General features: G+C 57.8%; 3 protein-coding genes across 3 annotated transcripts; all 3 read right to left on the reverse strand.

Moving 5' to 3' along the window:
* Positions 1-383: 383 nt before the first annotated feature.
* On the reverse strand, positions 384-1,657 carry CGCA056_v000279 (uncharacterized protein; the record flags this gene model as incomplete). The annotated part of the gene is made up of 2 exons (XM_037315540.1): positions 384-1,228; positions 1,366-1,657. The coding sequence occupies 2 exons, from the start codon at positions 1,655-1,657 to the stop codon at positions 384-386; spliced, it is 1,137 nt and encodes a 378-aa protein (XP_037185897.1).
* A 3,235-nt stretch (positions 1,658-4,892) lies between these two features.
* svkA-0 (Serine/threonine-protein kinase svkA) lies at positions 4,893-7,163 on the reverse strand (the record flags this gene model as incomplete). The annotated part of the gene is made up of 4 exons (XM_037315541.1): positions 4,893-6,541; positions 6,596-6,912; positions 6,993-7,023; positions 7,082-7,163. 4 exons carry the CDS (start codon positions 7,161-7,163, stop codon positions 4,893-4,895), a joined length of 2,079 nt encoding a protein of 692 aa, XP_037184504.1.
* Positions 7,164-10,015: 2,852 nt separating this feature from the next.
* UBX5 (UBX domain-containing protein 5) lies at positions 10,016-11,734 on the reverse strand (the record flags this gene model as incomplete). Its single annotated transcript, XM_037315542.1, has 2 exons — positions 10,016-11,088; positions 11,149-11,734. The coding sequence occupies 2 exons, from the start codon at positions 11,732-11,734 to the stop codon at positions 10,016-10,018; spliced, it is 1,659 nt and encodes a 552-aa protein (XP_037184503.1).
* Between the last annotated feature and the right edge of the window lie 241 nt (positions 11,735-11,975).

Raw genomic sequence — 11,975 nt, forward strand, 5'->3', positions numbered from 1 at the left:
GTAAACATGTTTGCTGTCCGTGATCCGTGTAGTTGAGATGATCTCGGCCGTACGTGGATCACTGGGCGTTGATCTCTCAAGAATGAACAGAATCGTAGATCTCACCCAGTCAGATTTCGTCCCCGGTGTTCATCGCGTGATTCACTCAGATTGAAGCTCGAGATATTTGACATCATGATATGAAATTCGTAGAAGAGTAGATTCTCATCAACCATGAACTAAAAAAGATGAAATCCAAAAGAAATCCCGCTATCCGAATTGAAGGTATCACCACCGTCACCGCCATACTCATCCCTCCCGCCCATGCCATCCGGTTGTCTTTTTGTACAAATCAACCACCGTCTACAACTCACCACCACCCTTCTCAAGCTCGCACGCCAACGCTACGGCAACTCATATAGACTCTTCTTCCGCCCCTTCGGCTCTCCAACCACCAGCGCCTCCTTGCCGTCAATCTCCGCCATCTGATACGACCCGCCCAGTCCGCCCGGGCTGCCGTCCCACTCACTGCTCGCCCTCCTTCCGCCCATCGTTCCCATCCCGTTCACATACGTCCCCGTGCCCATCGAGCTGACCGTCCCCGTCCCGTTGCCCACATTCATCCCGCCGTACGCGATCCGCCCCGAGTTCGCCCGCGACAGATCCCCGCCGTTGCCGCCGGCCCCGTACACGCTGCTCCCGTCCAGCTCCACGGGGCCCCTCTCTCTCCTCTCCTTCCTCATCCACCACATCACCCCGACCGCAACCAGCAGCGCGCCGCCCACGCTCGCGCCCACGCCCATCCCGACCGTCGCCACCGTGCTCAGGCCCTGCTTCTCCGTGGTCCCGCTCGTCGTCTCGCCCGTCGTGGCGCCCGTTCCCGACCCAGCGGCGGGGGTAGACGCCGGAATCTTGGACGTCATCGTCGGCGCGTTCGTGATCGCGGGCGTGTGCCCCGGCCCCGTCGCCTCCGCCGCGGTGCCGCCCGTCTTGTGCGAGCCCGAGGCGGACTGCGTCGGCGTGGACTTGGAGTTGGTGTTGAGCGTCTGCACGGCGGCGGCGTTGCCCGGCGTTGCGGCGATGAGCGGGCCGAAGATGGCCGCGGGCGTGGAGCAGCACCGCGTCTTCTCGGCGGCGGACTCGCAGCAGAACTTGCCCGGCGTGGCGAACCCCTGGGAGTCGCATTGCCAGACCTGCACGCCGTTGAAGCGGAAGTCGAAGGCTGAATTGTTCTTTCTCGTGTCGGGGTCTGCGGGCGTCTGTGAGTACGACAATGTTCCCGTTTCATCTCGGCAAGCCAAACATCTCATAAACCAGGTCGTCTGTTTGCCTGTCCTCCTCCACACAGAACAAGAGATGTGGAACATCCCGGGGATTAGGACTCACTCAAGACGCAATTTTGCGGGCAAATCGGGCTCTGCCACGTCGGATCCGAACACGTTCCTCTCGCGTACGCGATGCCCGTGTTGTTCGACGTGTCCTCGAGCTTGCACAGTCCGTTGCTCAGGCACGCGTTCACGCTGCCGCAGCACATGCTGACCTCGGCCTTGGGGTCGCACGGCACGTCGAGGCTCTGCACGCCGCCGGGGAAAAAGCACAGGTTAGCTGCAGCCCTCACCCCGTTGACGCCGCTGGCGACCGTCGTCAGCGCCACGACGAGTAATGTTGTCGACCTCATGTTTGCTTTGGTGGTACTGAGGTTGTGTGGAGAATAGGGAGTAGGCCAGGTGGAGTTTTCGTCGTCGTTCACAACAGTCGGCCAAGCTTGCTGAAGGAACGGTTGTTCGGGGGTTGATAGTACGTTGCGTCTTTGTCGAGAACCAGCCTCTGTTGTATCGTTGGACGTAAAGTCGATTTTCGGTGTGCGGAAATTCGAGTTTCGAATGACGATTTGAGGCTTTCGGTGCCCTTGCGGGTAGGATAATGAGTGATTACAAGATAAAAATGAATGGATGTGATGGGGGTATGATATATGTTGATGGTGAATGATTCCTCCAGATAATGAGCAAAGCAAGAAAAGAACAGAGGCTTTCGATCCTCCCCCGTAGGATTACGATTAACCTCGACCGGAACAACGAAAACAAGTATAACAGATATTTGAAAAGAGTGTGATGGGTTTGCTTTCCTTTTCTCTCTCTCCTCTCTCGTGTCCACACAAGTCAACAGTCGATGTCCGTGAAGGTAGCCGTCTTGAATAGTAGTCGCCAGGCAGGAAACGTAATCAACACGATCCAAGCAAGGGAAACACGACCAACAACAGCAGCAACAACAACAGCAAGGCAAAAAGGAAGGAGTGAGAATATGTTGCAAAGAAAGTCCGAAGAAGACTTCCAAGACGGAGGGAAGGGGGGGTCAGGAGGGGAGGAGAAGAAAGGCGGCGGTGCAGCTACCCTTAAGAGACGTCACATAACATCAGACACACTCACATCCACCGGACTCTTCCAGTCTCCACGACTCGCCCTCGTGGGTGGTCGGAACGAAAAATCCGTGCTCACGTTCGCCTCCCATATGGACCATGGCCAATTCCCCACGAACATCTTGCCGGCAGCACGCCGACCCGGGGCCCTGTCTGCAAAAGTCTTGTCTCTCTCTCAACGGCGATGCCAGGGGTCTCCCGAGATGCATCTCTGTGCGTCTGCGAAGCGACAAGGCTTGCCTGCTGCCCGCGCCCGTAACCCAAAGCACGCACAACCCAAGACGTTCCCTCCTCCCGAAAAGGGCAAAAAGAGGATACTCCTCAGGGCCAAGACGTCGTCAGGTACGCTGCAGGTTCTGCACCACCACTGGCACTTGGCCCACACACTCGGTAGGCCGATTGACTCGTCCCAAGTCTGGGGTTGGTGGCCTTTGGGACCGGGGTCTGGTTGTGGCCCCAAGGATCAAGGGTCCTGGTGTGAGCCACCCCTGTTCAGCCGGCACAATCTATCGCTGCCCAGCAAGGCCATCCATCGTCAATGCAATAGGAAATGTATTAGAAATGTCTCTGCCCTCTTCTTCTTTGTTCTGTTTCTCTGTGCGAGGCAGTACGAATAGTCAATTTCGGTTGGAGACAGCAAGATTTTATCAAGGACCTGATACGTTCGTTAACCAAGTAATTCTCAGACATACCACTCCCGTATAAGTCATAACAACAGCAAGTCTCCAACCCAGCTCACAAAGTCCGCTCGTCCTCCGGCAGCCCTCATTTTGACTTCCGCCAAGTTCCCGGCGCACCGTTCTGCAGCACACGGCGGCACACGAAAGCAAGCAGAGTCCAACAAGGGCCATGACTCGAGCCGCCCCACGCGCGCGTCTGGTTTCAGGTTGAGGATACAGGACGTCCAAACCTGCCGCCGCTGCAACTTTGCTTTGGTCTGCCTTGCCTTGCCTGCCTTTTTGGCCTTCTGCTTCTCTGGAGTTATTGGATGTAGCATCGTATCGCACTCTCCATCGTCGCGAAATTCCCATACCGTCGGACTCGCCTCCGACTTCCATCCGTGCCCTCTTCACTCTCGATCGGATACCTACCTACCTACCTTATCCTTCCCATCACATATTCCCCCTTCCCTCCCCTCCGCCGTTCCCCGGTCTGCTCGCAGGCGCTCTGAACTTGAAGCGTCCCAAGTCCAGCCGCATCACCCTCCCCTCGCTCGCTTCCAAGAAAATCCGCATCGAGGCTGAACGAACATCAACCACATGCACATAAACCCCTCCCAGCCCCCATGAACAACAGAACAGAAATCCAGCGAGAATTTCTGCTTGGCACAACACTTGTTTCCTCCGGCAGTCCCGCCCAGATCCCCCAAACCCACACAAACTCGCCCTTGCAGCGGGCCAGCCAAAAAGGCCAAAAGAGGCCACCACCACGCGGCCAAGCGGACGTACCCGCGTCTAGACTCTAGAACCGCTGGCCACCGCAGCCACGCCGGCGCAGGGTACCGGCGCAGGGTGTTCTAATCCTCCAAGATTTCCGCGCGGGAATACCACTCACTCCACAGACAAACTAAGCGCGAATAAAAGCAGACCAAATAGATTAAAAAAACACCGTCCCGCAAACCCAAAGTGGCTGCGTTAAGAAACCATGAATAATAGACAATATGCGCAGAAGGCCTCGCCTCTCTCGATATTAACACATACACATGCCCCCTCCAGGCCTGTGCCTCACCATGACTGGCTAGGCAAGGCGGCGTCTGGGCACGCAGACGCCAGCCGCAGCCGCAGCCTCAGCCCTGCATCGGGTCCTCCGGGGTGGCCCCAGGTCTGGTCTCGCAGAGGCAGACAGAGTAAAAGAAAAGCGAGAGCGAGTGAGAGCGATTAAGGCGAAGGGCACGCACTCTATTCTTGGGTTAAGTAGATGCCGGGTATAATACAGAGGGGATTAAAGAGAAAACAAATAGAAAACAACACACACAGTCCAGTGTAATCAGTCCATCTCATTCGTCTCTGCGGAAGCCCACCCACACCTAGAGCATCTCGCCACCCCCAGTTCTTGTTCTTGTCGTTTCTTTCCAGTCTGGGAAAGACAGGAGAAGCCAAGAAGAAAATCAATCCGTCGTGTCGTGCGTATCGTGTCGTCTTTTGCCGGCCCAATCAATGCCTCGCATGAGTTGTTGTATAGTAATCGTACTTTAGAGTGTCGTATAGTCTTTTGTATCCCGTTTCGCTTCGCTCGCTCGCTCGCCGCTCGCCGACGACGGCTGTTTTCTAATACCGCGAAGCACGACCCCGATCGAACCGGCTGTTCGCAGTATCCATTGTTCCCATAATCCCATATCCCATGCCACCTCGCTAAAAGTCACTCGTGACAAGCAGCGACTCGAGAAGCATGTGCTTCTCGCTGGCTGCTGCTGGCTGTCCCCACCAGGCATGGCCCCTGTCCCCCTTTCGTCCCGCCTGAGCAGGCTCACACACATCCGCCAAGGCCATCAGACGGCTCACGCCGCAACTTCCTCCTCGTCGAGGGGTTCAACCCTGACGAGTATTTCCTCCAGCAGTCCCTCCAGGAAGGTGCCCACGTCTCTGCCCATGCCCACCGGCTCCGCCTTGTCATAGTGGTCAATCTCTTTGCAGACGTGGGCGAGCTTATATACGAGCTTCCGCAGCTTCTCGTGCGCCGCCTCGGCGCGCTGCTGCTTCGGGGTCACCTGGTTCATCACCACGGGGCTCGACGAGCCGGGCTGCGGCCGGAAAGCCTGCTGCAGTCTGATCTGCCGTCTCTTCAGCGCCTCCTCGAGCGCTGGGAAGATAACGTCGTTCAGCGCGTCCAGCTCGCCGTTGGGGTTCGACGGCGCGGGTGAGGGGAAGGCGGACGGGGCCGGCTCCGGCGTGGGCGTCTGTGTCTTTGAAGGCAGCGCGTGGGCCTTGGACGGCGGAGGCGGCGGCGCCTGGCCCGAGGGCTGCCGGAAGTATTGCCCGTTTGGTGACTGGCTCGATATTCTGGGCGACATCTGTGAGGCCTGCGGCGGCCCACCGCGGTAGGGCGGGATCTCTGGTAGCGCCATGGGTGCCAGCTTGGTATTGGAATTGGGCGGTCTTGGCCCGTGAGGCGGTGGCCGGGGCGTCATCTCCTGCTCTCGCAACTCCGCCGGCTGGATCACAGGACCCAGACTCAGCAAGCCCATGTCTCTCTGCAACTGGGCCTGCAGCTCTCGGTCGTAGTCCGGCGATTGACTTACGGGGACGGCGGGAGGAATCAGTCGAGAAACGGGCCTTGGCGTCTCTGGAGCTCTCTGGAACTTTTCTGGCAAGACTGGAAGAGGCACCTTGGCCGGTGACTGCGGCGCGGTGGTCGGCACTGGTTTCCGTTGTGGTGAGGCCTGTCGAGAGGTTCCCGTATTCGCAATGGCCGCCTTTAGAGTATCTGAAGCGAGAGCAAGGTCACGACCAAACTCGCGGACCTTGGTCGGGCTGTTGTCCCTTGGCCGTTCTCCGTAGTCATCCGTATTCTCGATTGATCTCGCCGCCCTGGAGTTGGCAGCCGACTCGTCCAAGGCATTGAGTCCAGGCCGCGGAACGAGACCGCCTCTGTCGCCTACGAGCCGTACCGTGCCAAAGTCCCACATGTCCTCGTCTACCTGCTGTCGCTCGTGGTATTTCTCGTTCTCCTGGTCGCTCTCCTCGTCATCGTTCTTGTGGGTGGTGGCCCACCGGGAGTGCCGCTCAATCAACTCTGTGAGATAGCTCGTCTTCTTAGCGCGGCGTATAAAGGGGTGCTTGAGTAGATCCTTTGCCGTGGGCCGGTCCCTCGGGTCCCTTTGTAGACAGGCCTCGATGAAGTCCTTGAAGGCCTTGGTGAAGTTCCCTTCCAGCCGCGGCGGCGGATTCTTAGGGATCAAGAACAACACCTTCATGGGGTGGATGTCGGCGTAGGGGGGCTCGCCGTTGGCCAGCTCGAGGGCAGTGATGCCGAGCGACCACACGTCAGCCTTGTGGTCGTAGCCCGATTGCTTAATGACCTCGGGCGCCATCCAGAAGGGGGTGCCCACGAACGTGTTTTTCTTGGTCATTGTCGCCGAGAGCTGTCCGGAAACGCCAAAGTCGGCGAGCTTGACCTGGCCGTTAGAGCTCAGGAGCACGTTTGCAGCTGGTCACCGTTAGCAACACCGCCTGCGACATAGCTTTGCTTGGAGGTACAGACCTTTGACGTCGCGGTGCAGTTTCTTGTCCGAGTGTAGATAGTCGAGGCCCAGCAGCAGCTCACGGATGATGATGGCAATGTAGTCCTCGCCGATCAAGCCTGGCTTCATCAGGTCGGCGCAGCTCCCGCCGGAGCAGAACTCCATGACGATCCACAGCTCGGCGCCCTTGGCGTAGGACCCGTAGTACTTTGTGACGTAGGGCGACTGCAGCTCCGACAGGATGGCGATCTCCTGGATGATGTCTTCGACCTCGTCCTCGGCGCTCTCGATGTCGATGATCTTGATGGCGACGGCATGGCCGGTGCGCTTGTCGACGCTGCACACGAAGGCAATTGTCAGCTTGCGATCTAGACAGACAGTCTGGTGCGTGCCGGGAGAGGGATCATGCACACTTACCCCTTGTAGACCTTGCCGAAGCTTCCTCCGCCTGGGAAAACCTGTGTGTTAGCGAGATGCCGCCTCAGGCGCGCAGGGACGGCGCATACCGATGCAGTACTCCTTGGTGTAGAGCAGCCCGGGGTCGAGGGCCTCGTTGCCCTCCTCCATGTCCCTCTCGCGATCTCCCATGTTTGCGGCTCGCAATCGCGCAGTGGTGGCCTATGCAGCAATCCGTGTGCTGGCGCAGCAGAGCCGTGGTTCGTTGTCGGGTGCGTAGCCCAGCGCGAAGTCGGTGCCGCGGGGTTGCGATGGAGGAGAAGCCGTCGGCGACGTTGGCGGCCGTGGAGAGTTCGTCTGAGTCGCAGGGGCGGTTCGTCGCTGCCCAATTGAAGTTTGACAGTCGCTCGGAAGATTGCAGGGCAAGAAACTCAGTCTTGCTTCCGTGCTCGGACGAGGATGGGAGGAACCAGGAGGTTTGAAGAGGGGATCCTGGGATTTGGCGGCGGCGGCGGCTGGGGGAGGGGGGAGGCGGTGGGGGACGACGACGACGACGACGACGACGACGACAGCGACAACGAACGACGTTGACGACGGATGCAGCCGTTGTGAGCTGAATGTGCCGGCAGACAGAGTCGAGACAATCTGGGGACGAACGACAGAAGGGGCGCCGACGGGACGGAGGTGGAAAGGAAGCGATCTGGGATTAAGGCGCACAGTTAGCCTCGAGATCCTTCTAGTCGGGAGCACCTAACGGTGGCTAGCTCCAGACGGGGCGGGTTGGTGCAGCTGGAAGTCGTACGTTTCGCCGCGTGTCTCTGGATGGCTTCTTCAAAGGGAAGTCGACCAGAAACAGAACATACCAAAAAGGGATGTCGCAGAGGCAGCGAAAGAGAGAGACACTCTAGCGGGCCGCGGCAATTCGCATTCCTCAGATGTCGATGTCGAGATCGAGGTTGTCGTAAACTCGTGGCGGGAAGACGTCAATCGGTGTCTCGCTGTGCCCAATTTCACAGCTGGAAATACGACCAAAACAACGGACGGTGAGGAAGTGCCAAAAAAGGAAAGCAAGCTCCTGCACAGGTGAGATGAGATGAGGTCAGGCAAGGAGAGGAGGAGAGGGTCAGTTCGCAGCTGCTGCAAGGGCCTAAGAAGGAACGAGCTTTAAAAATAAAAGTGCCGCCGAGTCGCTGCTCTGAGGTGTTGTGCCTTGCTCCGGAGCAATACACACAAACACAAGTACACACAATATGGCAACTTGCAGTGTTTCATGGGATTGATATGGTCGATGACAAGAGTCAGGCGAGAGAGAGAGTTGAGAGTTGAGAGAGAAGGTAACTTGGGGGCAGAACGGTGTGTGGTGTGGTGTGTGACGCTTTTGGGTGTTGGCGCTGGCTAGACTCGACGCGATGGGGGAACGGACGCAGGAACACACGAGGAAGAGTGTGGGGTAAACAGCCTGCGCCGCTCAGGGACAAAGAAGCGGCTGCGAAGGCGTCTGTTGATGTTTGTGGTGTTTGTGGTTGTGGTGGTTGTTTTCTTCGTCATTTCCCGTTCCATTCATTCACAACTGACCCCCTGACGCTAAAAAGGTACTTGATGATTGACCACAACTCAATCCGATGCAGCTTCACCTAACGACTGTCCATTCGAATGCACCACGGAAACACGCAAAAGTCACTATTTCTGCTGTCCATCTTACTGTTGCCAGTCAATATCCACCAAAGCTATTCATCCAATTCCGTCCAATCGACTCGGGCGGTCTTCCGTCACTGGGAACGAGGTGCATCCCATTTGTTTACACCCAGCCGAGAGGGGTCGGTTCACCAGCAACCAGCCGCTGTTGATGTCAAACCTTTTCCCCTCACTGGGCCGCCCCCCCCCCCCCCCCCCGGCAAGCGATTCACAGTTGCTACCCTCCCCCTGTCCAGTAAAAACGTCAGCGCTCTCCATCACCCAAAAACAATGAAGCCTTGGGTAAGGGTGTTAAGCGAGCGAATGGGACGCACGGGCCAGAAAGACAGGCACCTCGAGAAAATCACCAAAAAAAAAAAACATGGGAAAGCTTCTGAACCGACAAGTCTCCGCACCCTCCTGATTGGCTGGCTCTACACTCGACCACTACCCAGGAACCCGTTCGCGACGCCCGCTTGATTGGCTACCAGACGCGCCTTCTCACCACGGTGAACCGCGGTGAAACGTCCTCATCTCAGGTGTATGCAGCTTTCTCTGTTTCTTTGGGTGTGATGCCGAGGCCTCTTTTGACTTTTACCAATGCAAATCGATAGGCCATGAGCCATCGTATCCAATCCAATACAAGAGAATCAGTACGGTTAATACAAGACCATCGTTCATAGGTTTGTCGAGCCCACGATAAGCAACGGAATAGAAAAAGAGCAACAAGGGCCGAGGAGGCAAAAAGTTCAGCCAAAATTCAATGAAAACCCGCAGATGATTCTTACCAATCTCAAATATAACGATGGCCCATTATCCTAAACCAGCGTTGAGACTTCCAACTCACTTACATATGGACTCTGGGCGTTCTATCTTGGTCACTCGACAAGGTGGGGTGCCTGGTAACCCCCCAATGGTTGGTGAAAATTCGCGAGTTGATAAAGCCGTCCAGTGAAGGGGCCTCAGGATCCCTCTGAAAGAGTCGTTCACCCTTCACGTCGCACAAAACCTTTCTACTGTCTGTCTCCGAGGTCTATTGATGCGCCTCTGTAAGCTCGTCTACCCTAGTTGCCGAAGGAGGAGACGCCCCCCATCTCGGCACTTCCTCTGTCTGTATTCGGCGGATTACGTCCCAGCCCGCCTGTGCAATCATCATCGAGCCAATGCTGTCACCGTGTCATCGTGGTATGTGTATGTGAAATGTCCTCTAGTGAAGCGACAAAACAAGAAAAGAGAAAAAAAGGGAAGAAAACCAGTCGTCCTCCCTGTACCATCTATCGGTCATGCTCTCCCGGCCCGTGTGAACTCATGCGCGTTGCCCCCAAAAACGGCTGTCATTATCGATCCGTCACTCGTAACCTCGCCAAACCCTAGTCCTCGATGAACTCAATCATGACGGTTCCCTGCTTGAGGCCGGCCTCCATGATGGTCTTGTCCAACTCCTCCGTCAGGTCCTGGCCCTGCGGCATGCGCTTCAGTTCGAACTCAACGCCCTCCTTGCCCTCCAGCGGCTCTGCCTTGAGCCACTCATAGATGCGTCTGACCGTGTCGTCCAGGTTGAACCGCCGGATGACACGTCCGGTGGGGTGGCGGAACTGTATCCGCGTCGTCGTGGCGGGGTTGTTCTCGGGCTCTGTGTGGGGCTTGTCGCTTGCGATTTTGGCCCAGATGCTCTGTGCAGGTGCCTCCGCCGTGGGGGTCGTCGCCTCGTCCGCCGCAGGGGCCTTGCCCTTCTCGCTGGATGAATCCGACTTGGTGAGCGCGTCGGGGTCGAACACGCTCGTCTTGGGCTTGGAGCTGCTGCTGCCGCCGCCGTTGGACGTCTCGAGACTGTTCTGCAGCGCCATCTCCAGCATCTCCTCCTCCGTCATCCGGTCCACGTCGACCGTCTTGGGCCGCTGCGTCGTCTGGTCCGCGACAGGGTTCTTGCTGTTCGCCGCCAAGCTGTAGCGGTCGAGGAACTCGGCCAGCTGCGCGTGGAAGTCGGTGGCGGTGGGGAACGGCCGTCCGCTCCAGACCTTGACCTGCTCTCCTGTTCTCGGATCGATAATGGCGACGTGGGGGTAGTTATCGGGGTTCTCGTGGCCACCGTGGTGGAAGTAGAACGTCACGTACTGCTGTGCGGAGATGGAGGACTTGTCGTACTGGAGAAAGATGAAGCTCTCTGCCAACAATTGCCTGATGGCGGGGTCTTTCCAGATGTCGCGGTTCAGGGCCTGGCAGTTGAAGTCGCTCATGTCCTGCAGGTTGACCAAAATCCACTTCTTATCGTCCTTGCCCTCCTGTCGTGCCTCGTCCCAGTCCGATCTGGACATGATATCGTAGGGCGGGCGGAAGAGCTCCGCCAGTCTCTGAGCGCGGGCACCGCTTTCGGTCGCGGCTGGCTGAGGCGTCGGGGTGTCGTCGTCCCAGATGGACAAGTTATGACTGAAGGGACCACCACCTGCGAACAAATCTTGTTAGCCTCCAGCAATATGGGACGCAATGGCAGCATGTCGCTTACCTCGTGCTGCTCTCGCCGCCTCTCTCTGGCGCATCTGTGCTCGGATGATGGAGTCCATATCCATACCCATGCCGTCGTCGGCATCGTAGCCTCCAACCAGCGTCTCCGTAGTTCTGGCGATGGGCGATCTGACCTCGTCGGGGGCAGCTCCGCCTCCTCCTCCGCCGGCGCCACCACCATAGAGCTCCTCTTGTAATTTCTTGGCCATGGCGGCATCTTCCTCCTCCTGCGCGTTCCGTGCAATAGCCTCGACCTGGGCCTGGGCGGCGATATCGGAGTCGTCTTGGCCAAACGTATCGTCATCGTCGTCGACGGTCATGGCCGTGTCGCCGTCGTCATCGCTGTCTATGTGGATAATTCCGCGGTCGTCTTGGCGGCCGATGTTTGGTCGGGTAGCTGCGGGGACGGGTGGTGCTGTGGACGCGCTGGCGGCAGGAGCGGCGGTGAAGCTACTCGCGAGGTCGGGGCTCTCGAAAAAGAGCTGGATGGCCGACTCGAGGTTGTTGTTCGCCATCTCGAGGTAGCCACGGGCAGCCTCCGGACTGGCGGCCGTGATGGCGACGAAGTTGGAGATGTCCTCGTCCATGATTGTGGTTTGCGCTCGGCTGAGGGTAGGTGCTCGGTGTGCCGGTGGGTGTTTGATTAAGCAGTGTCGAATGAAGCCTCTGGCAGCAGAAAAGCTTGCGTCGGACACGAATATTTCGGTGGCGGTCAGAGAGGTGAACGCAGAGAGGACTTCGGAGCAGGAAGACGATGGCACCTCTGCCCCACCTTCAACCGAAAGGCAGTGGACGTGGAGTATCCGTAATCCGTGGGTGGTGTTCTGC

Source organism: Colletotrichum aenigma (assembly GCF_013390185.1).
Source record: "Colletotrichum aenigma strain Cg56 chromosome Unknown KSG_Cg56_contig01, whole genome shotgun sequence".
NCBI classification, from domain to species: Eukaryota; Fungi; Ascomycota; class Sordariomycetes; order Glomerellales; family Glomerellaceae; genus Colletotrichum; species Colletotrichum aenigma.